Source organism: Amphibalanus amphitrite, unplaced genomic scaffold (genome assembly GCF_019059575.1).
Source record: "Amphibalanus amphitrite isolate SeventyFive unplaced genomic scaffold, NRLGWU_Aamphi_draft 001543F_arrow, whole genome shotgun sequence".
Classification (NCBI taxonomy): domain Eukaryota; kingdom Metazoa; phylum Arthropoda; class Thecostraca; order Balanomorpha; family Balanidae; genus Amphibalanus; species Amphibalanus amphitrite.
The window spans coordinates 46,108-74,087 of NW_024883036.1; the positions used below are offsets into that span (position 1 = coordinate 46,108).

At 48.8% G+C, this 27,980-nt stretch overlaps 1 protein-coding gene across 1 annotated transcript; it reads left to right on the top strand.

The window, feature by feature from the left end:
• Positions 1–42: 42 nt before the first annotated feature.
• On the top strand, positions 43–27,980 carry LOC122373726 (solute carrier family 23 member 2-like). The gene is made up of 15 exons (XM_043352069.1): positions 43–328; positions 850–996; positions 2,351–2,508; positions 2,992–3,197; positions 3,569–3,695; positions 16,371–16,488; positions 17,522–17,623; positions 17,901–18,054; positions 18,358–18,497; positions 19,532–19,679; positions 19,891–19,950; positions 23,179–23,258; positions 23,420–23,561; positions 26,830–26,944; positions 27,839–27,980. Exons 1-15 carry the CDS (start codon positions 290–292, stop codon positions 27,978–27,980), a joined length of 1,878 nt encoding a protein of 625 aa, XP_043208004.1. The 5' UTR covers positions 43–289.

The following is a 27,980-nucleotide window of genomic DNA, read 5'->3' on the forward strand; positions in this document are numbered from 1 at the left end:
TTTATTTCTTTTCTCACTCCGTGCTTACTCCGTGCTTGCTCCGTGCTGATCAAGGCAGTAGGATCAAGGCCCTATCGTGCTGATATTTGATCGACCGCCGACAGACAGATGCAGCAGTGAAAGGCCGCGCGGCCGGTCAGTGTTGGGTCAGTGCTGCGAGGCCTTGGCTGCGAGTATACCCGGGAGCGGGGTGCACGGGTGTGGGGTGCTGCGGAGTGGTGGCGAACAGCGGACTGAAAGACCGGCGAGAGACAGTGGAGAGGCAACGGATCGGTGGACGTACCTAGCCATGGCTGAGACGGCGTCGACAGCCAGTGGCGACACACAGGTAAGCAACGGATGGATGATAGGCTGCGACTTGGTTGTGACCTAGACAAGACGACAGCTGTTGTAGCGCCTCTCGTCTGCATCAGGGAGTGATCAGCTGTCCAGCGGGGGCCAGTGGCGGATCCAGGGTGGGGGGGCAAAATGGGCTTTTGCCCCTCCCAAACGGCATTACGCCTATGGACGAGGCATGGAAAGAATCGATAAATTGTTATGGTTTGCCCCCCCCCCCGAAAAAAAACTCTGGAGTTGGATCCGCCTCTGGCGGGGGCAGCCCCCCCCCCCCTCGCTACAACCCGCCATCCCTTGTTCCCGGGCCTGTAGTAAGAAAAGGTCTGACGAGGATCAAGGGTAGGTTTATCAGTTTTTTTTTTTAATTCCGGAGTTTTAGTGTAACGTGTAAGCCAGCCCATAGGCTAAACACCACCTATGAAATTTCAGTCAAATTGACGATGCCAGCCAAGCGCTGAGAATCGCTATCAAGTCCGTCTTTTGTCCAACTGTCCAATTTTGCTTCATTTACAGAACTCCTCAGCAGAAGACAGGCGCCAGCACACAGCGGATCGAAACGATCAGAGTCCCTCTGAGACCACCGACGACCCTTCTCATAAGCTTCTCTACGGCGTAAATGATGTTCCTCCCTGGTACACGTGTCTGCTGCTTGGGTTACAGGTAGGGCTGACACTGCTGTGCACAGGTGTTGAGTGGCGATTTTGCAGAATATTGATATGAGGGGCTTCCATTCTAAGCTTAGCATGTGAATTTTCAAAACAGCTTTTCTTACTAAAATATCACCTATCCCGAAGACCCGATTTTCTAATTCAAAGCATGACAAAATTAACCCGCGATGGGCCCGGGGTGGCCTATTGGTTTTCTACATACCGAGGGGGCCGAGGGGGCGGGGGGGCGGGTACGACCCCCATCCTCGCCGTTTCTCCCATGATGGAGCTAGAGCGTCTTGAAAAAACAAGCATGTGCGCCGTTACGAGATGCAGTGATCGGTACCCACTTTTAAGGTCTCAGGTCAACCGGTGACCTCTGAGGTCAGGTCAAGTGGTCCAAGGTACGGTTCGGTTTTTGGCAAATAACTTCGCAAAATGGCCGCAGAACCGCGATTTTGATAGTATCGTGCTCGCCTTGCTCAGGCGCGTCGAATGGCATACTTTTTGTTTGGGTGAGGTCAAATTGAGGTGTTGACCTCGGGTCACGGTCAGGTCAGAGGCCCCAGGTCACGCTCTTGGTCGAAGGAGGTCATGTCGCATATCATTCGATTTTGCATGTTTTCTCGAGTCCATTGGTGGATTTCTCGAGTCGCTCGCTTAATTTGAACAGGAGTTATTGACGAAAAGCTTGGTGACGCCATATATGACGTCATGCAAGGTTAACAATGCAAAGGTGAAGCATAAAAACTTGCAAGGAGTGAGATCACGATTCCGTGTGGTTGAGATAGTTTGAGATCGTTCCCGGCGCCAAAATAGCAGTTTTCATTTTTCCCATTGAAATAATGGTGAGGTGACGCAACTGACCTGACCTCATGTGACCTTAAGAAAAAAAAAATCCGAGATGTACAAATTGTGAAGCCTCTAATCTGTTGACTAAAGCGTTAATGTTTTTCGACGCTAAGGGTAGGGAGAACAGGAAGAACGTTAAAAGAGCTATCAAACTCGCTTCTTCTCCGCGGCGTTCTAACTCTATTCGTTCCCTAGTTCTGCGCCTGTTTACATAAAAAAAATGGAATAGACAAAATTCGACCTTAAATGACCTGTTATGACCTGAAATTTGACATGACCTAAGAACGTCACATGTACTTATGTCATGATCTTTGACACTCTTTCGAATGCTGCTTACCGCTTGTCGCTACGTGGCCCAGTAGCCGAGTTAGAGGATGGCATGGGATGGCGTTCAAACATCCCCTAGCCCGGCGCGGTTGGCACCGAGCGCCGTCGCGGCGCGGGTTAACTTTCAACCATCAATTTGGGGATTACCTCGGTTCAGCCGGTTTCAGCTTTTTGTCCTCCTGTTGCAGCAATTCCTGACGATGTTGAACGGCTCTGTGGCGATGCCACTGATGGTGACGCCGTTGACCTGCATGGCAGACGACGACCCGGCGAGGGGTTACATTATCGACGCTACCCTCTTCGTGTCCGGCATCACCACGCTGCTACAGGCCACCTTCGGCACCAGGTCAGAATATCAGGCTACCTTCGGCACCAGGTCAGAACAGGTCACCCTCTACACCAGGTCAGAACAGGTCACCCTTGGCACCAGGTCAGATCAGGTCACCCTCGGCACCAGGCCAGGACATCAAAGCAGGTCAACTCGGCCAATGCATGCCATGTCTTAGGCTCGTAGGCCGTTGACCGTTGGCATACTCGTAGCACTGCTCCTACTGTGACTCTTCTGCTGCGGTGCAGGGTAAGCGATATAGACTAGACGCCCACAACCAGTCGATCACCATTCAGCCGCCTTCTACTCCGCCTGTCTCTCTCTCCCACCATTCCCATTCCGTAGATGCCTCTCGTCATCTCCAAATAATTCCACTCACATCCTCCCTATCCGTAACAGACCTACAGGCTGCCTCCGACCTCAACACCAACAGAGAACCCTCATATCGCACCACTGTCTGTCTCACCCCCTCTCACATCGCTTCACCTTCTCTCTCCGCAGGCTGCCGATCGTACAAGGTCCGAGCTGGACCTACCTCGCGCCCATCGCCGCCGTCATGCAGCTGCCCCAGTGGAAGTGTCCCGATGATGACCTGCTGGCGAACATGAGCTCCGAGGAACGCAGCGCGCTGTGGCAGCCGAGGGTCAACGAACTGCTTGGGGCGCTGGCGGTGGCTTCGGTCATACAACTGCTGCTCGGTGCTACCGGTGGGTGGTGACGGCTGACGGGCCATCGGTGGATTATGGACACCGAAAGGCAGGGACGGAATGCGCAGCAGGCTGGTGGCTCGTTTTTATCATGTTTGTACGTTGTAAAAATTTGTCAAGGCATGCTCGTGAAACATGTCAGAGATTTATGTTCTTATGGTCGCCATCGGTGTTTGAAAACTTTTCACCTTTTGCGAAAGCCGATATTAGTGAAAAAAAAACTAGGCGTGAATGGGATCCTGCGGTAAATGCGGGAAATCGAGAAAGACGATACCGTTCTTTTCTGACCAGTCCATAACACACTCAAATGCATAGAGCTCGATCATGAATGAATCGCGGCTGTACGTACCGTATACTGTTCCCGTCTACAGGAGCCGTTGGCCTGCTGTTACGCTTCATTTCGCCCATCACGGTCGTCTGTACCATCACGGTGCTCGGCATCGGTTTCTTCGAGTCATTCCGTGGAATGATGTCTTCCCACTGGCCGGTGTCGCTACTGTGAGTTGTGTAGCAAGGGAATGAATGAAAAGAAGAAAGAAGGAATAAAAAAGCTGCATCTTCTTTGCGGTTGATCAAACACCGCAGTCCTCTGTTGTTCGGCTGGTTTAGCAGAGAGAATAATTCGCTGCTGTAATGCTGTCGGTAGTAGAGCTGGTGATACAGGAACTTGAGAGTCGTTGAAGAGATCCTGAGATAGCTGTAGGGAGGGATCCAGATAGTGATGAGATCCTGATAGGAAGATGTAGATATAGATAGAGATCTAAAGATCCACCTGATAGAGATGAAGATCCCCACCTGAGGAAGATGTAGATATAGATCCACCTTGCGTACAAATACATCTGATGGAGGATGCTTTTTAATTTAGAGGCTTGATGATTCTGTTCATTGTATAGACCATGATGCACGAGATGCTTCTTCGCTGCTCGGATTTGGGATAGAGGGATCCGATCAGCTGGGTTTGCGGCACAGTTGGGCAGGTAAAGGACAGGGCATTCGAAGTCCCGATGACCACTGCCAAACATATGGGTGGTAATTACATTGATAAATTGAATGTGATCATTTGTCCAGTCACCCATTCCTATACTGGCCTCCCCATTAAGAAAATTGCCCACTTAATTCGTATAAGCGTTGCTAGTTTTAAGTTGCCCTCAAGAATCATTTGCTCGACTGCCATAACCGAACTCTACCAAATTCCTATCGGCCTTAAGCCGGGTTCACACCGGTTTTCCGGTCCGGAAAAATTCCGTCTGCCGGGCCGGAACCAAAATGTTGAAATTGTCGCTAGATGTCAAAAAAGTCGCTAGAACCGGAAAACCGGAAAGTCGAGCCGGAAATGTCATAATCATCAACCATCAAGTACGATAAGTAGGTACCAAGCAATCTCGCGAATTATTTTGAAATCGAACATATACTTGTGTGACGGCTTTACAAGTCCCTGATGCAGTTCCACCCAACCGAAAATCATCCATACTTCACTGGTGATAGGTATATTAGCAAGATTAATACAATTTAACATTTACAGCATGCGGGCTGGGTATCGACAAAAAGACACTAATAAATTTCAATCGCGCTTTGGCTGTTGTTGGTTTAAAAACACTTGCGAACAAAGAGGAATTGAGGGCTGGGCAGGGCGCATTAGAGACGGCGAGCTTGATATTACGCTTGCTGATGTAGATGGCTGGGTCTCAAAATCGGTCATCTGACTGTCACTGAACTCTACTGCCATAACCCGCGCCCCGCTGGGGGTCCTAAATTTTCACGCCTTGCTGGTGGGGGTGTTTAACATCCCCCCTTTTAACTCGGCTCCTGGGCCACGTAGCGATACGGGGAAGGCGGCGTTCGAAAGAGTGTCAAAATTAATGACGAAATTAATTCGGTCACTTTTTTTGGTCAGCTCAAAGGTCAGGCCACCAGAGGTAATGGAAAGCCGAATTTCACCAATTTTCAGGTCGAATGTCGACGACTTACAACAAGCCAACGCATAACTTGGCATCAATTTTCTCCCATTGACTTATAATGGGGGGGGGGGTCACAAAATTGACCTGACCTTAGGTCACCGATATCAAAATTCCGAGATAGTTATTTATTAAAATTGTGTACATATTGTTGCCCTTATCAATCGCTGAGAGTTTCAAAGAGGTCGGTCGCTCGATGTAGCATATGGAAGACGTTGAAACTTTGTATGAGGTGAGGTCACTTGAAGTGACCTGGTGACCTGACCTTAAGTGAGGTTGGTCTACAATTTTTACATGTGCAGAAAAGATGCATGATAAGGTGTGCCAAAAACAGCCGCCGTTTTTGATATGTTCGCGAAAAACCACAGGGAGGGTTCAAATATCCCCCCCCCCCACCCCCAGCAGGGCGCGGGATAATATCCTTGGCATTCAGTACCATCGTATTTCCTGAATCTTCTACTTGCGATTGAATGGCAAAACTGCCTCCACCCTCCCGAGCTGCTATGTGCTTGTGTAGGAGGGCATCGAGGGCAGAGAAGTGTTGTCAGCGCGTCTTGTAGAATGTAGATTTCAGAATCTGCTCGGCTGGCTCCACTTCGTAGACGACGGAAGTTAGCAATACGTACATTGTGCTACCTGTCCTGCGGCCGGCTCCAGCGCTTGATAATCTCTTCTGCAGATACTGGCTCCGCTCCTTCTACAACCAGCGCGTCCGCAATGTTGTTCCACAAATTCGCCCTTTTCACCGCTTCCTTATAATATTTATCTTTTTTATTATAAAGTCATGGATATTTTTCAACCAATGAAATTAATTTATAATTTGAAAAGGCCATGAGTCATGTGAAATACAAAAAACAGAAATGTAGCTATCACTCCGTTTGAGATGCAAATGTTTTGAAATAAAAATGAAACGCCGTCAAATTTACGCTTGAATTTTATATTCTCGTGAAAAATCGCGAGACTATTAGGGCACCGTTGGTTAAATTAGGCCTGTAGCGCTGAAACATAACATTATTTCCCTCGTGCCTTAATTTCATATCACAAACGGTGGCTATCCGGCAAGGCAAAAGTTGAGATGATTTCAACTTTTTGCCGGACCGGAAAATCTGGCTCTCCGGCCTGCCGGACCGGTCAAAAGAAGTTGCCAGATTTGCCGGTTCACACCAGTTTTCAATTTTCCGGCACGGAATTGGCCATTTTTCCGGCCCGGCAGACGGAATTTTGCCGGTCCGGAATCCGGTGTGAACCCGGCATTACTCTAAGATTCATGCGTCATCATTCTCACACCCTTGCTCGCATTACGTTCACATTTCATGTATTCACCCAAATTTAATTGGTAGCCCCCGAAATTCCCTCCGATAGTGTTAGGCGTCTTACAAACCATGGTCTCCCCGGCGAGATAAATGTCTCTTTCCGAAATCCAGTGCATGCTCCGCTAACCGGCGACAAAGATACTTATCGCAGGGCCGTCCAGAATAATTATACACAAAGATCCACCCTACTAATTTATGGGATTCACTACTCGTCCGATAGACTTATGGTACACACATACACGATTTATATCCGACTTATCTCTCTACCGGGAGAGATTACCTATGCCCTCTTCCGGTCCGCGTGTAACATTCCCGTTCACGACCCAGGGACCATGCCGTTCATATCCTGGAAATCTCCTCAGGAACTCTCCTTAAACCATGGGATTTACTCTTCAAGGCCTTACGTGTCCTGGAGTACATTCTTCCCTCCCCTGAGGCTGTCCAGTACCGATTAGAGTACCTTTACGAAATAAGTATGAGGACTTATCCGGGACACTACGGCTCGCCTTATCCGCCCTTTGGGTGACTCACCCCTGACCCTCGGCTTCTTGCCTTTGGCATAACTTACTCTCCACTGCACTGTGCCAATCTTCCCCCTTCCCCCTGCCGTAGAAACCTCTCACTGCCTTCTCACCCAGTGTTACCTAAGCGGGAAAACTAACAGTGGCCGGTACCACTGGCGGAAAACGTGCATATGCCCTGCGTACGTGACGGTGTGTCCCTCTTATTATTCCGGTCTGGACGTGGGTTTAGAGAGGTGCATCTGTGTCTCATACAGTCATGCTGGTAAACGTTACGCCATAGGAGGCGGGCAAACAAGCCGTCTGTGCCTCAAAATGCCCTGTGCCAATATTGGTGGAGTAATTATTGGCGCTAACTCGCAAGAACGCGAAGAACAAAAACGCATTATTTATCCAAACCAAATCGTAATCTCAAGCCCTAATTGCTGCTGCACGCGTGAACCTAATCATCAGTTCTCGTATACAATCCTAACAAACCTTGAACCGCTCTTGATTTCATCAGATGATCTAGAACCAATTAGTACGCACCGATCTGTCGTCTGGTTGTGATCCACCGTATCATAGTGAATTACTGAATGCTCAAACGGAAATGACTCCTTGACACTCGTTCGATAACTTCTGATGGGCTACTAGTTACCTAAACAAATTATCTTTATAGAGTGCCAGAATATTGTCATAGGGTCCCTAGCCTTTCATAGGGAATCTAATTTTAATCATCCTATTAGCAGTAAACAATGCGCATCAAACGAAGTGCAGTCCTAGATATCATATAGCATGTCATATTTAACTGTCTACGTTCTTATCCCGTTGCAACTTTCCGCAACTAACTAGGCTCCTATACGTGACCTTCACCTACCGCACGCGCCCCAATTACGGCTAACCCACTGCCCCTGTTGTGGCTGCTTTTCGCGCCCTCTGGCGGCTCAACGCCCGCGTCGGGAACGACGATTACGACGGCCGCCGGCCGGCGCCGCGTCGACACCGTCAGTCAGTCACGCCGCTATGGGCGCGCCAACACTCGCGGTACAGTGCTCGTGCGTGTTGTCTCTTCTGGCCGGGTAGATTCACCGGATGTGTCAGTGAGTGTGAATCTGGTAAAATATCGCTGCAATATCTCCCTGTTCGACATCTTATCAGCTCCATTCCACGTAAGTTTTTTTTTTTTGATTAAATTCCTGTCCCCTTTAATCGTTCCCCAACAAAGGTGGTCCTTTCTAGTATTTATTCTACAAAAGCACAACGATCGGTACCTATATTAGTCGCATATTAGTTCTAACCACAAACAATTCTACATCTACCTGTTACTCGACATTTCGCAATTTCAATGACGCAAAGTGACCATCTAAAGTCGCAAAGTGTCAAACCGTCAACCTCAAACCACTGCTCGCAACTCTGCACGTAAGTAACAGAAGAAATTCCGCCGTAAGCTCAAGCATTCGTATCTGTCGAAAATCATAACTCATAGCCATATTCATAGATCGATCGCATGAATCAGTCGCCGCCTTAAAACATTACATTCCTTTTCAACCGTATTTACCTGTTCTATAATTGATTTCGACTTCGCAATTAATTCCTACAGCAATATTACCAATGATTTCGCAATGCAACTTTTAGTGAGCACAGCACGAATCTAAACCCTTAATTTCACAAACGTTCCAACCTCAAAACGCACCTGGCCATCGCCCATAATAAATCGAACGAACCAGCTTGACCGAAGACAAAGACATTTCAACGCTGTCACACATCCGGTCATCAATCTCAACGTTCGTGACCATGAGCTGCTTATTCAAATTTTAGCCTCTCGCTCTGGGCCTAATCGTGAACTCCAACTGACAATAACGGTTTGCTGGCGACTCTGACATGACTTCGAAATTCAGATCCTAATATGCTACTAGGGTGTCTGGACCAATAAGTTCAAAGTAATTTAAGTTTTCCAATTCCAATTGAGAGTGCATTTTATGGCAACCGAAAATGTTTGGCAGTCGTCACGGCACGGCAGGCTGGGCAGGGGGGGGGGTCAAGGATTGGGATTGAGCAGACTTTTCAACAACACTCACATTCTGGAGTTTCTCTGCGCTTCCGCTTCTCAGTGTGGTCACAAGCGTCGGCTGCTGTCCTCGGTTCTGATCACTCGAACTGAAGAGGCTTCTCGCGGGTGACCCCGGACTGACGGCGGCTCCCAGATGGCGTCTCCGGCTCCAGCTGTGGACTGTGACTCTCGGCTGCTCGACTGTGATTCACCTCTGGTTGGGTGGCGCACCCTTTTATAGTTGGGGGGGGGGGTGACTGCCACGCCCTTGCGACGTCATCTTCCTCTGCCTTCCTCTTGTGGGTGGGCCCGTAAGATGGCGCCCTCTGTCCTGTTTAGTCACCTTGCTCCTCTGTGCCTGCAATTTTTGGCCGTCGAATCGTCTTCGTGTTGAGTGCTTTATCATTTTAGTAATCGCTGGCATAAAACAATCCCCGAAAGGTTTGTGATTTTCGAGTTTTTAATTTTGATTCTTCAATTTCATTTTATTAAAACTATTGTTTCCTTCCGTTTCGTCTGCCGCCAACGCCCCTGTGACGTCACTCTTGCTCCGCCCACCGTACCGGGGTGTGGCCGTAACGCAGCGCCTTCTTCCTCTGCGGAGATCTCTGGAACTACAGGTCATTGCTTGCGGCTTGTTGTTTTGCCAGGGTCACTCACCCTGGGTTGCTGTGCCCGACAAAGGAGGCTGTGTGCTCCAGCCGGCATCCATCCTTGACACTGCTCCATGATCTGTTGACATATCTTACTGATCCAGCGCTCCCAGCCGTTATCTGTCCTCTGCGTGGGTCCATGAGCTGTTGACAATGTTACTGATCCAGCTGTTACTTGTTGGGGTTCGAATCGTTCATCCTGCGGTAGCTGTCTCCAAAAGCGCGCGTCTTAATGGGAGTTTAACGGCTGCCCATTCTGTGCGGACAGTGATAGATTAGGGGAACTGGGGGGGGGGGGATTGGGTGTGGGAAAGCGAGGCTAGGCGTGTGGCCGGACTGCGAGGGAGAGGGACTGCCGGACCGAGCCGTGCCGAAAAGATACTACGTTAAATGTTCAAGATGTAGCGTGCTACATCTTCAGTCCAAACAACCCTAGTTGCGTCCTCGCAACTCATACGAAAAAGTCATACCCCTTACTCATCTAAATCTACACAATCATCTGATCTTCAGCAACGCCTACAACATGACATCGTATACCTAGTACAGTACACACACGCACCTGTTGTTCCTCGTTCCCACCTCAGTTTGTCGTTCACCAGATCCGGGTCACGGGCACCAACCACTTTGGTTAGCCTGATGTCGTCGGTGGCCGTCCGGTAAGCGGCTTCTCAGGAGGGTGAAGACCTCTATAGCAGCCCAGGTGGGCGGCTTCCACAGCAGTTCGGGTGGCAGCCTCCATGGCAGCCCGGGTGGGCAGCCTTCACGGCAGCCCGGGTGGCAGCCTGCCATGGCAGCCTGGGTGGGGACATTCCACAGCAGCCCGGACGGCGGGCTCCGTGGCAGCCCGGGTGGGCAGCTTGCACGGCGGCCCGTGTGGGCAGCCTACGTGACAGCCCAGATGGATGACCTCCTTGGCAGTCCGGGTAGGCGACCTCCATGGCCGGCCCTGCCGCGACCTCCGTGGCCGCCCGGGTGGCAGACTCCGTGGCAGCTCAGGTGAGCGACCTCCATGGCAGCCCAAGTAGGTGACCTTCGTGGCAGACCCGGTGACAGGCTCCGTGGTAGCTCAGGTGGGCGACCTCCATGGCAGCCCAGGGAGTTGACCTCCATGGCAGGCCCTGCCGCGACCTCTGTGGCCGCCCCGGGTGGCAGGCTATGTGGCAGCTCAGGTGAGCGACCTCCATGGCAGCCCAGGTGACCCCCGTGGCAGCTCAGGTATGCGACTTCCGCGGCAGCTCAAGTGGGTGACCTCCATGGCAGCCCGGGTAGGTGACCTTCGTGGCAGACCTGGTGACAACTTCCGTGGCAGCTCAGGTAGGCGACTTCCGCGGCCGCTCAGGTGAGTGACCTCCGAGGCAGCACGCGAGGGCCATGCATCCTCCGTGGAAGCACAGGTGACCTCCGTGGTAGCTCAGGTAGCGACCTTTCGGCGGACCAGGTGACAGCCGTCGCAGCAGCCCAGGTGGGTGATCTCTGCAGCAGCCCATCTGAATGGATCGTTTGGCAGTTGGTCTTGCAGCATCCTGGCACCCTCTCCTCGTTCACCAACATGATAATCGCCTTGGCTGTGTTGTGAAGACGACCGTGTTTGATTTTGATTCAGTACAACACGAGCATTCCGCCTGTTCTTCTTCCTCTTCTGCTTTTGATATTGCTGTCCTTTTATCCTCAATACTCTAGAAAGTTCGAGCTCTCCTTTGCAATACAGCAGCTGACCATGACTTGGACTTGTTGTACAGCAGAACGTAGAAGAATTGATATGCTGATGCAAACAATTGTCAAGTTTCATTTTCGGCCTGTCTTCTGTATTAGTCTGATCCTTTGTTCACGAGACAGCTTCATTTCCTTATCTTATCTTCAACAACTTCTTCTATGTCCTTTTCAGTATTCGTAAGACCGCTTCCTCTTATCAGTTCCTTCACGTCGACCCCTGCAGCGCGTTCATTTCCACTGCTGTCAGTATTTCGAACACCTGCTCAATTCTTCAACTTCCTGTCATCAGCAACCATCATAAGCTTCATCATCTTCACACAGCTTTCTTTAGCTCATCCTCTTTCTTCATATCGACCCCTGCAGCACGCTCATTTCCACTGCTGCCAGTATTTCGAACGCCTGCTCTATTCTTCAACTTCTTCCTCTTCTCCATACGATTGACTTTCAATTCATCAACTTCGGGTTCGGCCATTTGTAGCGAGGTAAAAGAAGAGAGGGGCGTGGTAAACACTGCTGCATCGTTGCGGTTCATCAAACACCGCGATCCTCTGTCGTTCAGCTGGTTGTAGAAGAACAGAGCTATTTGCTGCTGGAAAGAACTCGATAGTAGAGCTTGTAGAACAGGGGAGCTTGAGAGTCGTTGAAGAGATCCCGAGATAGATCTAGTGAGAGATCCAGATAGTGATGAGATCCTGAGATAGATGTAGATCCAGATGGTGATGATGAGATCCACCTGAGAAAGATGTGATCCACCTGATAGGGATCTCGAGTGACGTCCACCTGGGAGAGATGTAGATCCAGATCCACCTTGCGTACAAATACATCTGATGGAAGATGCTTTTAATTTAGAGGCTTGATGATTCTGTTCATTGTATAGACCATGATGCACGAGATGCTTCTTCACTGCTCGGATTAGGGATAGAGGGATCCGATCAGCTGGGTTTGCGGCACAGTTGGGCGGGTGAAGGACAGGGCATTCGAAGTCCCGATGACCACTGCCAAACTTATGGGTGGTAATTACATTGATTAATGGAATGTGATCATTCGTCCAGTCACCCATTCCTAAATCACTGGCCTCCCCACTAAGAAAAATTGCCCACTTAATTCGTATTAGCGTTGCTAGTTTCAGTTGCCCTCGAGAATCATTTGTTCGACTGCCGTAACCGAATTCTACCAAATTCCTATCGGCCTTACTCTAAGATTCATACGTCACCATTCTCACATCCTTGCTCGCATTACGTTCACATTTCATGTGTTCACCCAAATTTAATTGGTAGCCCCCGAAATTCCCTCCGATAGCGTTAGGCGTCTTACAAACCATGGTCTCCCCGGCGAGATAAATGTCTCTTTCCGAAATCCATATGCATGCTCCGCTAACCGGCGACAAAGATACTTATCGCAGGGCCGTCCAGAATTATTATAGGTACACAAATATCCACCCTACTAATTTATGGGATTCACTACACGTCCGATAGACTTATGGTACACACATACACGATTTATATCCGACTTATCTCTCTACCGGGAGAGATTACCTATGCCCTCTTCCGGTCCGCGTGTAACATTCCCGTTCACGACCCAGGGACCACCGTTCTTATCCTGGAACTCTCCTCAGGAACTCTCCTTAAACCATGGGATTTACTCTTCAAGGCCTTACGTGTCCTGGAGTACATTCTTCCCTCCCCTGAGGCTGTCCAGTACCGATTAAGGTACCTTTACAAAATAAGTATGAGGACTTATTCGGGACACTACGGCTCGCCTTATCCGCACTTTTGGGTGACTCATCCCTGACCCTCGGCTTCTTGCCTTTGGCATAACTTACTCTCCACTGCACACTGTGCCAATCTTCCCCTTCCCCCTGCCGTAGAAACCTCTCACTGCCTTCTCACCCAGTGTTACCTAAGCGGGAAAACTAACAGTGGCCGGTACCACTGGCGGAAAACGTGCATATGCCCTGCGTACGTGACGGTGTGTCCCTCTTATTATTCCGGTCTGGACTTGGGTTTAGAGAAGTGCATCTGTGTCTCATACAGTCATGCTGGTAAACGTTACGCCATAGGAGGCGGGCAAACAAGCCGTCTGTGCCTCAAAATGCCCTGTGCCAATATTGGTGGAGTAATTATTGGCGCTAACTCGCAAGAACGCGAATAACAGAAACGCATAATTTATCCGAACCTAATCGTAATCTCAAGTCCTAATTGCTGCTGCACGCGTGAACCTTATCATCAGTTCTCGTATACAATCCTAGCAGACCTTGAACCGCTCTTGATTTAATCAGACATATGATCTAGAACCAATTAACACGCATCGATCTGCCGTCTGGTTGTGATCCACCGTATCATAGTGAATTACTGAATGCTCAAACGGAAATGCCCCCTTGAAACTCGTTCGATAGCTTCTGATGGGCTACTAGTTACCTAAACAAATTATCTATATAGAGTGCCAGAATATTGTCATAGGGTCCCTAGCCTTTCATAGGGAATCTAATTTAAATCATCCTATTAGCAGTAAACAATGCGCATCAAACGAAGTGCAGTCCTAGATATCATATAGCATGTCATATTTAACTGTCTACGTTCTTATCCCGTTGCAACTTTCCGCAACTAACTAGGCTCCTATACGTGACCTTCACCTACCGCACGCGCCCCAATTACGGCTAACCCACTGCCCCTGTTGTGGCTGCTTTTCGCGCCCTCTGGCGGCTCAACGCCCGCGTCGGGAACGACGATTACGACGGCCGCCGGCCGGCGCCGCGTCGACACCGTCAGTCAGTCACGCCGCTATGGGCGCGCCAACACTCGCGGTACAGTGCTCGTGCGTGTTGTCTCTTCTGGCCGGGTAGATTCACCGGATGTGTCAGTGAGTGTGAATCTGGTAAAATATCGCTGCAATATCTCCCTGTTCGACATCTTATCAGCTCCATTCCACGTAAGTTTTTTTTTTGATTAAATTCCTGTCCCCTTTAATCGTTCCCCAACAAAGGTGGTCCTTTCTAGTATTTATTCTACAAAAGCACAACGATCGGTACCTATATTAGTCGCATATTAGTTCTAACCACAAACAATTCTACATCTACCTGTTACTCGACATTTCGCAATTTCAATGACGCAAAGTGACCATCTAAAGTCGCAAAGTGTCAAACCGTCAACCTCAAACCACTGCTCGCAACTCTGCACGTAAGTAACAGAAGAAATTCCGCCGTAAGCTCAAGCATTCGTATCTGTCGAAAATCATAACTCATAGCCATATTCATAGATCGATCGCATGAATCAGTCGCCGCCTTAAAACATTACATTCCTTTTCAACCGTATTTACCTGTTCTATAATTGATTTCGACTTCGCAATTAATTCCTACAGCAATATTACCAATGATTTCGCAATGCAACTTTTAGTGAGCACAGCACGAATCTAAACCCTTAATTTCACAAACGTTCCAACCTCAAAACGCACCTGGCCATCGCCCATAATAAATCGAACGAACCAGCTTGACCGAAGACAAAGACATTTCAACGCTGTCACACATCCGGTCATCAATCTCAACGTTCGTGACCATGAGCTGCTTATTCAAATTTTAGCCTCTCGCTCTGGGCCTAATCGTGAACTCCAACTGACAATAACGGTTTGCTGGCGACTCTGACATGACTTCGAAATTCAGATCCTAATATGCTACTAGGGTGTCTGGACCAATAAGTTCAAAGTAATTTAAGTTTTCCAATTCCAATTGAGAGTGCATTTTATGGCAACCGAAAATGTTTGGCAGTCGTCACGGCACGGCAGGCTGGGCAGGGGGGGGGGGGGTCAAGGATTGGGATTGAGCAGACTTTTCAACAACACTCACATTCTGGAGTTTCTCTGCGCTTCCGCTTCTCAGTGTGGTCACAAGCGTCGGCTGCTGTCCTCGGTTCTGATCACTCGAACTGAAGAGGCTTCTCGCGGGTGACCCCGGACTGACGGCGGCTCCCAGATGGCGTCTCCGGCTCCAGCTGTGGACTGTGACTCTCGGCTGCTCGACTGTGATTCACCTCTGGTTGGGTGGCGCACCCTTTTATAGTTGGGGGGGGGGGTGACTGCCACGCCCTTGCGACGTCATCTTCCTCTGCCTTCCTCTTGTGGGTGGGCCCGTAAGATGGCGCCCTCTGTCCTGTTTAGTCACCTTGCTCCTCTGTGCCTGCAATTTTTGGCCGTCGAATCGTCTTCGTGTTGAGTGCTTTATCATTTTAGTAATCGCTGGCATAAAACAATCCCCGAAAGGTTTGTGATTTTCGAGTTTTTAATTTTGATTCTTCAATTTCATTTTATTAAAACTATTGTTTCCTTCCGTTTCGTCTGCCGCCAACGCCCCTGTGACGTCACTCTTGCTCCGCCCACCGTACCGGGGTGTGGCCGTAACGCAGCGCCTTCTTCCTCTGCGGAGATCTCTGGAACTACAGGTCATTGCTTGCGGCTTGTTGTTTTGCCAGGGTCACTCACCCTGGGTTGCTGTGCCCGACAAAGGAGGCTGTGTGCTCCAGCCGGCATCCATCCTTGACACTGCTCCATGATCTGTTGACATATCTTACTGATCCAGCGCTCCCAGCCGTTATCTGTCCTCTGCGTGGGTCCATGAGCTGTTGACAATGTTACTGATCCAGCTGTTACTTGTTGGGGTTCGAATCGTTCATCCTGCGGTAGCTGTCTCCAAAAGCGCGCGTCTTAATGGGAGTTTAACGGCTGCCCATTCTGTGCGGACAGTGATAGATTAGGGGAACTGGGGGGGGGGGGGGGGATTGGGTGTGGGAAAGCGAGGCTAGGCGTGTGGCCGGACTGCGAGGGAGAGGGACTGCCGGACCGAGCCGTGCCGAAAAGATACTACGTTAAATGTTCAAGATGTAGCGTGCTACAGTTGATCCGGTCCATATTCATTTCGGAGATGCCACTTGATACTTTTAGGATCATGAAATCCCCGTAAATTCCTTACTGTGACCTAACTCACAGATTTCACCTTTTCAGAACAATGTTTTTGGTGATTTTATTCAGCCAGTATCTACGAGACGTGAAGATACCCTTTCCATATTGCACAAGGAAAAGTAAAGGAGTGATTCGTGTTCCCATTTTCAAGCTTCTACCGGTGAGCTGCTATGATTTCACTCTTTAACCCTCGCCGGCACAGGGAGGTTGATGAACAAAGGAAAGGGGACCCTGCCGGGAGGAAAACCTAAGCGGGGGGTTAACCGCCCCCCCCTAATGTTTTTCGCAAATAACTCGCGTAAAAAGGGATCGATCGCAACGAAAGTTGCAGTATCTTCACGTTCATTAATTCTACACCTACCCTAAGAGTTTCATGACTCTGACCCAAATGACCTTTGACCTGTGACCTACTTTTCGAGACCATGTTTAGCTGGAATAGCGATTCAGCGTATGTCGGCTCGCATTAGCCGCGTTTTTGCAGTTTTTTCGTGCAATAGGGTATTATTACATTAGGCATTAGGGTTTTTCAAAGCATTCAAACATGTTATTTGATGTTGTTCCCATGCATTAGGGTTAAGGTCACCTGAAGGTCAGGTCGGTTGACCTGACTTGACCTGACCCGAACTGGCCTAAATGCATAAATACATCATCTGTGATCAAAACCAACATGATATTCGTGATCAGCATCAAGAAAATCCTCATGGCAGGCACACTCTACGACGTTATAATAGGTCCCAATATCCCCGACTTTTGGGTCATTGACCTGACCTGGAAGGTCATCCGATGACCAACGACCTTAAAATTGGGTATCATCGGCTTCTTTTCGTCAGGGGCTATGCGCTCGTTTCTTTCGGCGAAGCTCTAGCTCGATTAGGGGCCAAAAGCGAGGGGGGCGTACCCTTGTGCCGTCGAAGGACGCAAAATGGCCTGTGCCGGCGAGGGCAATGGATGGCCATATGTTTTATCAAGTAGTCCAAGTCATTTGTAGCACGAGAAAACAGGTTTCATGAAAGAAAATGTCATCAAAACGGTAAACACATTACTGTTTAGTTCAAGTGCAAAAAAAAAAAAGATTAGTGTCGTCCTTACGTATTCCCTGTCTTGCATTCCCCTGTACTCTGCTTCCAGCTCCTGCTGCTCAAAGATTGTTGCTCATGTTCGTGTCAGTGATTGGTGCTCTATCCTGCTGACAGGTGCTGCTGAGTATAATGATTAGCTGGTCTCTGTGCGCCATACTGACCCACGCAGACATACTGCCGGTCGGTTCCGCGGCCAGAACAGACCACAATCTCAACGTAAGGCCTTACAGATTTAAGCCGGTGTTTATTTCTTTTTCATTTAGCAATGTAAAAATGTTCATCGCAAAGTGGATATGTCTCCTTATGTTTATTTTGTATCACTGCACTGGTGTGGTTCAGCAAACAAATGTCAAAACTCGCACATACGATCTTGCGTTTTGCACCAAGGAAAGCATTCTACTCTGTATGCCCCGTTTTTTCCTGTTCAGCATTCAATGCTGTCTTGCACTTCCTGCAGTCCCGTCCTGACCTACCTCCTGTATGTATGTACCAGGCGCTGAGCGAGGCAGTTTGGCTGCAACTGCCGCTGATCGGACGCTGGGGCGCCCCCACCGTCCACATCGGACCCGTGCTGGGCATGACTGCCGCCGTCCTGGCCTCCATCGTCGAATCCATCGGAGACTACTACTCATGCGCCAAAATTTCCGGTGAGCACCCGTGAAAAGCTCAATGTGATTTATGTGCTTCAGACGGATTCGTTTCATGAAGTTCATTTTCTCTAATCATTTATAGAAACGATTTTTTTGTGTATACTTACGGCCAGACTTCTTTGTTCTTTTGAAATACATAATGCATATGATCCAACAACAAAACTGCCAAGGCAATACAATGAACATGTCGGTGCTCTTTGTCACATACTTTATGCAGTGGCGGATGGAATGCATGACGTGTGTGACGGTGTATAGTCACGAGACTGTACGGCTGTATTTTGAATCGTGTTTCGATTTCAGGCGCGTCGGCGCCGCCCGTACATGCTATCAATCGTGGCATCGCCATCGAGGGTCTGGGCGGCATCCTCTCGGGACTGTTTGGAGCCGCCAACGCGTCCACAAGCTACAGCGGCAACATTGGCATCATCGGCGTCACCAGGGTCAGTCAGAGCTTACATATCCTTCTCGGAGCTTATTGAGGGTAGAAAGGGAGACATAAATATTTATCTCTGGATTTTGCTCAAAATATTTCGGTCCCGAACAAAGAAGTTGAATTGATTTTTGTAACACACGTTTATTGTATATTCAGTAACATGTACATACACATTGCAACGACAATATGATGACTTTATGTGGCCACATTTGGCCTTCAACACTCAGCCTCGACACGTCCCTCTGCGGAGGGGCTCAAGCGCCGCGCAGTAAACTCGCCGAGATTTGACCGTGCCGCCTCGAGGGCCAGCCTCAGAGCGGCGATGCTGCCGTGTCGCGTTGCACGCACCTCCCTCTTCAGGATGGCCCAGGTGGCGAAGTCGATCGGCCAAGTCTATCGGGTTCAGGTCTGGACCTGATAGGTGCCAAATATTCTTGTCCCAGAAGCGAGTCATGTGGGCCGTTCACCACTGTTGTGTGATTTTGGCCGTTTTTGACGGCGCACCGTCCTTGACCTAGACGTACACTGTAAAAAAAAAAAATAGCACCACCAAGCAGCTAAATGCACTTAAGTACCATGGTAAAAAACGACCACCACCCACCGGCATATTTTAAGCAGGCTAAGAGGGTGCTATTTGAGTTGTGTATTTTTAGCACCATAAAAATCATAGCATCATGGCTCCTGTATGGGGCTAACAAGATGCTTTCTAATTAGTACCTCATATTTAAAAGATATCGACTGAAAAGGAGAGGCGCTGTTTTGCCCTCCCCCTTATAATGGGCGCGGGTTTACATCGAAACACGAGTTAGTTGAAAAGCCGCATGCACAATTTTTCCCAAATCTGTTCATAACTTTTTGACTTATTGACTCAAAACAAACAGGTAAACATTTCTGCCCTACCTTAACATCTATTGCTTGACACTTTTGAATGAAAAAACAAATGGAATCACGGAAGGTTTTGACTTTTGGTATTACGGTTCCTTCAATCAAAGTTATTTTTTAACAACCAGTGTAAATGCAGTTTTGTTTCACTGTCGTCAGGTGGGCAGCCGCCGTGTGGTGCAGTTATCCGCCGTCTACATGATCCTGTTCGGCCTGGTGGGCAAATTCGGCGCACTGTTCGTCTCGATACCGGCGGCCATTTACGGCGGCGCATTTGTCGCCCTGTTCGCTATGATTGCCGGAATTGGTACGCTGGTCAACATTCAACACACTTTATATTGTGCTCTGTCTGTCTACCTGTTCTTCCTTCTCTCTCGCTCTCGCTCTCGCTCTCTCGCTCTCTCACTCTCTCGCTCTCTCGCTCTCTCGCTCTCTCGCTCTCTCGCTCTCTCGCTCTCTCGCTCTCTCGCTCTCTCGCTCTCTCGCTCTCTCGCTCTCTCGCTCTCTCGCTCTCTCGATACCGGCGGCCATTTACGGCGGCGCATTTGTCGCCCTGTTCGCTATGATTGCCGGAATTGGTACGTTGGTCAACATTCAACACACTTTATATTGTGCTCTGTCTGTCTACCTGTTCTTCCTTCTCTCTCTCTCTCTCTCTCTCTCTCTCTCTCTCTCTCTCTCTCTCTCTCTCTCTCTCTCTCTCCTCTCTCTCTCTCTCTCTCTCTCTCTCTCTCTCTCTCTCTCTCTCTCTCTCTCTTCTCTCTCTCTCTCTCTCTCTCTCTCTCTCTCTCTCTCTCTCTCTCTCTCTCTCTCTCTCTCTCTCCTCTCTCTCTCTCTCTCTCTCTCTCTCTCTCTCTCTCTCTCTCTCTCTCTCTCTCTCTCTCTCTCTCTCTCTCTCTCTCTCTCTCTCTCTCTCTCTCTCTCTCTCTCTCTCTCTCTCCTCTCTCTCTCTCTCTCTCTCTCTCTCTCTCTCTCTCTCTCTCTCTCTCTCTCTCTCTCTCTCTCTCTCTCTCTCTCTCTCTCTCTCTCTCTCTCTCTCTCCTCTCTCTCTCTCTCTCTCTCTCTCTCTCTCTCTCTCTCTCTCTCTCTCTCTCTCTCTCTCTCTCTCTCTCTCTCTCTCTCTCTCTCTCTCTCTCTCTCTCTCTCTCTCTCTATCTCTCTCTCTCTCTCTCTCTCTCTCTCTCTCTCTCTCTCTCTCTCTCTCTCTCTCTCTCTCTCTCTCTCTCTCTCTCTCTCTCTCTCTCTCTCTCTCTCTCTCTCTCTCTCTCTCTCTCTCTCTCTCTCTCTCTCTCTCTCTCTCTCTCTCTCTCTCTCTCTCTCTCTCTCTCTCTCTCTCTCTCTCTCTCTCTCTCTCTCTCTCTCTCTCTCTCTCTCTCTCTCTCTCTCTCTCTCTCTCTCTCTCTCTCTCTCTCTCTCTCTCTCTCTCTCTCTCTCTCTCTCTCTCTCTCTCTCTCTCTCTCTCTCTCTCTCTCTCTCTCTCTCTCTCTCTCTCTCTCTCTCTCTCTCTCTCTCTCTCTCTCTCTCTCTCTCTCTCTCTCTCTCTCTCTCTCTCTCTCTCTCTCTCTCTCTCTCTCTCTCTCTCTCTCTCTCTCTCTCTCTCTCTCTCTAGCTATAACATTCCATTTCATAGCAAATTGGTGCTTGTTCTTTTCATTTTAGAAAATAGACTGGCCTTTCTATTGACATCAATGGTGGAACAATTTATTTCATATTTACCCGCGCCCTGATGGGGTCTGCCGATCAACGCGGTCTGATGGGGGGCCATTTTGGCCCCCCCCCCTCAAGATCTCGAGAACCACGCAACGTAGCGACAAGCGGTTAACGGCGTTGGATAGCCCCAGCGGGGAACTACCTTGTGACCCAATTTCATTGACCTCGGTCAAACCGACGACGTCACAGGTCAGGTCAAAGGTCGAATTTTCACCGCTTACAGCCATTTCAAGAAATGGGTTGTAAAATCGAGTAAAATGCATTTCATTGAAAATCATCGATGGGGAAATGTTCTTCAAACACATATTTTGCTATTTGAGGTCACTGATACCAGGTCAGGTCACAGAGGTCAGGTCACTGGGGGGGTCACAATATGAAAGTGTCGTGTGATACACGTTTTATGGTCCATTTTACATGACAAATGCGATAATGTGGGTCAGACAGACTTTTGGGCCAGCTTAGGTCACGTTTTGGTCAAGGTCAGGTCAAGGTCAGGTGAAGGTCAGGTCAAATTGGGTCAAATTTCAAAGTTGATATTTTTGCATAAAATGGGTATCGATTCGATGCAGCTCGTCACGGGGAGTTCAATGGTGGTCTCCGTTTTGCGCTACCAGATCTAGAACTGCTAAAATTGAGTTCAAAAATTTGACGTCATCAATTTTTAAGTTTTTTCGCTATAACTTGGCCAAAAAAAGAGGTATCGATCTAAAAGTTGGTATGTATATCGAAGAGCGCAGGGACTATCACTTTATTCCGGTTTTTTTTCGAAATTCGAAATTTTTTTGGAATTTTTTTGAGTTTTTGTAAAAAAAATCATTTTTTATTTTTTGGGGTACAGATCCCTCAATTTTGAAAATCCGCGATAGTAGTGTGGTAGCGCTATCTTTTCTCTACACAACCACATAAAGAACTTTAAAATTGCTTGTTAACTGTAGAATTGGTGAGCGTTTCAAGATGTCATGTTTTTCGCTCATTTTTACTCGAACATGACCTCAGTTTGACCTCAATAACTCCTGACCTGAGGTGACCTGTGAATTGAAATTTTGTGTGAAGGTGTCAAATTAATGCTCGGTAAGGTACCCAAAATTTGGCCGCGCTGCGCGCCGCCGTTCTCTCGCTATTAAAGAAAAACCACAATGGGGCCAAAATTGCCCCCATCAGGGCGCGGGTTAAGTGCTGTCAAAAATAGCAAAATTAAGTTTTAGTCAATTTACCGTTGTGAGGGATGAGAGAACCCGTTGCGTGGGTCAGGAATGACGTCACTCAGGATCCGCCTCTGATTGGCTGGTGGGAGAGTGGCTGTATCTTCTATAGATGAACGTGAAACAAACCGTGGAATGAGTCGACCGGGAAATCTTATTAGGCACCCATATCCTCCCGTATCTGAGTCCTATATTTGGCCTTGATCTGAGTCATCATGGTTTATAGTGCGCTTTTCTTTAAAGGACGCTGGCTCCCAGTTCATTTTCGAAGCTCTCACGTGAGGTTTGGCAGCTTCAGCGTCTGGTCGATAATTTCGTACCGAAAAATATTCGATTTCAAATTGTGATAAGCACCCATAAATTGTACTGAAAAAAATTAACCATGATGACGTCGCTGGTGACAGCAAGCACCCAATGTCCGTACGATGTGTCGACAAATTTGGGGGAAACTTTGTTTTGGTTTGTTTTTCACTGTCGCCGAGGTTTAATCGAATTAACGGTTCCGTCTATGGTATTTATACGTTACATTGCAATACAAGCTCTACAGCATGACGTCACTACTGTTCTAATATCTAGTCCCAAAAATTGCACGTACCTATGGAAATTATCGGGAAAAAATTACATGTTAGAAAAATTCGACGTTCAATTTTCTCAGGTTCACTTTTTGCCCGTTTTTTTTTTCTCGCTAAAACACGTGCTTATTTGAAAACAAATTCACTTGGAGCCAAAGTCCTTAAAAAAACGAACTAGAGTATTTACCTACGGCACTAACAGAATCATCTGCATTAATATTTGCATACATGTCTGCTTGACAAATTTTATCTTATGTTCACCGTTTGCACGTGCCGTCTTATCTAATGACCGTCTGATCTAACGACTGCGTTTGTGTTACAGGTCTATCTCCACTGCAATATATTGATATGAATTCTCCAAGAAACATGTATGTGGTTGGATTTTCCATTCTCATCGCATTGGTAAGAAAAAACAGGTACCCTCAGTTTTTTGTCAGCATATTCACATTGCAGATAATTCAACAAATGCACTGTATTGGCTACTCATCGTTCAAGCATTGGTGTAGGCACGAATATACCGGCTTCCGCTTCTTTTTTTGTGACCATTGCCTAAACCGTTTTAGGTTATTCCTGGCTATATTGAAAAGAACCCAGAGCTTCTGACCACGGGAATACCGACGCTGGACCACATGAGCTACGTGGTCCTATCGACTGCAATGTTCATGGCTGGAATAATATCTGCCATTCTTGATAACACTATTCCAGGTAATATCACCGTCAATAGATTGTTTGTATTTGCATTTTAGTCCTAATGCAATCTTTGCATCTTTGTATCTCGGCGCATTTTATATCCTCAAGCTAACTTTTGAAGAAAAAATACACGCGCCAGTTCCATAATCATTCAGATATACTGATCCAACCTGCAAGGGGTTTGAAGTTTATGCAATCCGTATATGCTATCAGGCGGGCGACCGTTTTGTCAAAAGAACACTGAATAGGGCCGTGTTCTGCTTCAGGTACTGACCGGAAGCGTGTTTTACCCGTCAGGCACTGACCAGAAGCGTGTTTTACCCGTCAGGCACTGATCAGTAGCGTGTTTTGCCAGTCAGGTACTGACCAGGAGCGTGTTTTACCGGTCAGATACTGATAAGGAGCGTGTTTTACCGGTCAGCTACTGATAAGGAGCGTGTTTTACCCGTCAGGTACTGACCAGGAGCGTGTTTTACCCGTCAGGTACTGACAAGGAGCGTGTTTTACCCGTCAGGTACTGACAAGGAGCGTGTTTTACCCGTCAGGTACTGACAAGGAGCGTGTTTTGCTCGTCAGGTACTGATAAGGAGCGTGTTTTACCCGTCAGGTACTGATAAGGAGCGTGTTTTACCCGTCAGGCACTGATCAGTAGCGTGTTTTGCCAGTCAGGTACTGACCAGGAGCGTGTTTTACCGGTCAGATACTGATAAGGAGCGTGTTTTACCGGTCAGCTACTGATAAGGAGCGTGTTTTACCCGTCAGGTACTGACCAGGAGCGTGTTTCACCCACGGACGTATAATTAAACTGGACCCGCAACCACCTCCATTCAGGTGAAGCCGACAAGGCGCCATTTTACGTTGCCAAAAACCCGTGCTCTGAAAGGTCATCGAACCATTACAATTGGAATTGCGTCTAAACGGATGATCTAATCGAGATACTGGTGGTACCGTTCGATGGGTAATGCTTTGAGGCAGGTGATGATGCATGTCACAGGTCATTCGGTGTCACGTGGCGCGTGCCACGTGCCGACAAAGTCGGGAAGGGCAAAAACCTTTAAGCGACGCTCCAAATTAAACGGTGGGCGGCACAGGTGCAAAATTCACAGGTCACATGTCCCGGTGTTTGACCATTAACATATGGTATGCTCGGCAGCAGGCGGTGCGGAATGCACGCGCCAGGGGCGAAAAACATGTTTTGAGGATGCATCCTCCGATTCCGGAAAACCTTGACCTAGGCACACCAAATTTGGCACACTGACACTACTGGACACGCGCTTTAAGGTGCTGTATAAATAGGCGTGCTTGGGTACACGGTGCACGTGCTGTGCACGTGCAAACCTTTTGATGTTGCACTCTGCACACATGCGGGTAGGGCGGGTAGCGCTGGCAAGCTCAAAGTGCCAAATTTACACAGGCCACCCAGAATGCATTCCAGCATAGTAATTTAGCATATCTATCTCCTGGTGGACCCCAAAGGTGCGCTCTGCACGTGCAAAAAATTATCCGCGCCGGGCGGTGGGGATGCTTGGACACCCCATGTAGGTTTATGTAAATATCTCGAAAACAACGTTGTGGAGCGCCGCCGTTTTTAGCATACTCTTTCAAGTGCATCTTTTTCACACATGCTGCATAACTTTCAGACCCAGGTCACTCAAAGTTAGGTCACCAGGTTACGTCCAAGTGGCCTTACCTTAGGAAAAGTTATAATGCCCGTCATAGCTACACAGACTGAACAATCGGTCTAAAACGTTGGCGGCGATTACTAAGAGCACCATATAGGTATACGTGAAGTATCTTATCCATAGTAAAGTATCTTATCCATAGTAAAGTAGCTTATCCATAGTAGGTGTCAACCACCACTGATGGCGTCGTAACATGTTACGAAGGCACTAAAACTATAACTTCTTAAATGTTAAACTGAATGCTAAATTCGAAATCAGCTCCAAAAACTGTCCTAGAAACATGTAAAACTCGAAAAGGTGAACCAAGGTCATTAAAGGTCAGTGACCTTGACCTAATTTTCACGTGACCTTGACACCCACCATATTGCATGTGACCAACATCATATCACATGTTTGAACGCTTGAAACCACGAAAAGACATAGCATTCAGTTTACAGTTTGCATTTAGTTTTAGTTTTAGTGCCTTCGTAATATGTTACGACGCCTAAGTGGTGGTTGACACCTACATACTATGGATAAGCTACTTTGCTATGGATAAGATACTTTACTATGGCTAGGATACTTTACGTATACCTATCTAGTTATATGGTGCTCTTAGGAATCACCGCCAACGTTTTAGACCGATTGTTCAGTCTGTGTAGCTATGACGGGCATTATAACTTTTCCTAAGGTAAGGCTACTTGGACGTAACCTGGTGACCTAACCTTGAGTGACCTGGGTCCGAAAGTTATGCAGCATGTGTGAAAAAGATGCATGAAAGGGTGTGCTAAAAACGGCGGCGCTCCACAACGCCGTTTTCGAGATATTTGCATAAACCTACATGGGGTGTCCAAGCATCCCCACCGCCCGGCGCGGATAATTTTTTTGCACGTGCAGAGCGCACCTTTGGGGTTCACCAGCAGATAGATATGCTAAATTACTATGCTGGAATGCATTCTGGGTGGCCTGTGTAAATTTGGCACTTTGAGCTTGCCAGCGCTACCCGCCCTACCCGCATGTGTGACACAGAGTGCAACATCAAAAGGTTTGCACGTGCACAGCACGTGCACCGTGTACCCAGGCACGCCTATTTATACAGCACCTTAAAGCGCGTGTCCAGTAGTGTCAGTGTGCCAAATTTGGTGTGCCCAGGTCAAGGTTTTCCGGAATCGGAGGATGCATCCTCAAAACATGTTTTTCGCCCCTGGCGCGTGCATTCCGCACCGCCTGCTGCCGAGCATACCATATGTTAATGGTCAAACACCGGGACATGTGACCTGTGAATTTTGCACCTGTGCCGCCCACCGTTTAATTTGGAGCGTCGCTTAAAGGTTTTTGCCCTTCCCGACTTTGTCGGCACGTGGCACGCGCCACGTGACACCGAATGACCTGTGACATGCATCATCACCTGCCTCAAAGCATTACCCATCGAACGGTACCACCAGTATCTCGATTAGATCATCCGTTTAGACGCAATTCCAATTGTAATGGTTCGATGACCTTTCAGAGCACGGGTTTTTGGCAACGTAAAATGGCGCCTTGTCGGCTTCACTATCTTCCATAGGAGGTCCATTGGGATCGTCAGTCCAGTTTATTTATACGTCCGTGGTTTCACCCGTCAGGCACTGATAAGGAGCGCGGGGTGGACCGGTGGCGAGCCCTGACAGCGGGAGCCGCCGCGGGAGCCGACAGGGACCCCACATACCGCCTGCCCTGGGGCATGCACCTCCTCGAAAGGTGACTGGCATGACACATTAACATAAGGCTCTTAATTTCTATGTATGTATGTTTGTACATTTGCATGCATAAATACATTGCTATAAATGTATTCTAACTACCCAGCAAACATGCCGACGTCGGCCCGACGTCGGCCGACGTCGGGCCGTGACGTCGGCAACTCGGCATCGGCATGCCGACGTCGGCCCGACGTCGGTCCAACCTCGGCACGACGTCGGCTGGATGTCGGATATGCCCGCATGTACCGACGTCCAGCCGAGGTCCAGCCGACGTCGGGCCAACGTCGGACCGAGATCAATTGCTAAGGTCCAGCCGACGTCGGGCCGACGTCGGACCGAGATCAATTGCTGAGGTCCAGCCGACGTCGGGGCGACGTCGGACCGACATCTGCCGCTGTTTTGACCGTTAAAATAATATAAAATACATGTTTCATGTTTCATAAAGAGCTTCTGTATTCAAAATATCCTCAGGAAACTCAAATCTTCCTCCACGCCGCAACCCCCTGATCCAGACTGGACGGGAAACTTTATCCCATTTGGGATTACCCGTAAACCGAGCTCGCCCGTAGCCGGGTGCGGTGAGTGCTTGGGGGCTGCTCGGCCTATCCTTTGGTCAGGCTCAGCCCCGGCAACTCACCAGGGCCGGGCCCAGTTCATATAGAAAGGCCAGTCGGCAAGTATCACTTTGCCAAAGTGTCAATCTCGGCAAACGACCTCGGCCCGACGTCGGCTGGACTTCGGCTGGACGTCGGAACATGCGGGCATATCCGACGTCCAGCCGATGTCGGGCCGAGTTTGAACCGACGTTGGGCCGACGTCGGGCCGAGCCTCGGCCCGACGTCGGGCCGACGTCGGCATGTTTACTGGGTATGTATCGCTCTGCCCTCGTGCCCAGATGGCGGTGGACCCGCCTGCTGCCCTTCAGCCCCACCTTCGAGGGTTTCCCAGAGCTGGGAGACACGAATTGCTGCCGCCGGCCACGCTCCCGACAGTGCAGCGTCGAACTAAAGAAGGCTGCGGCCATCAGTCCCGCCTAG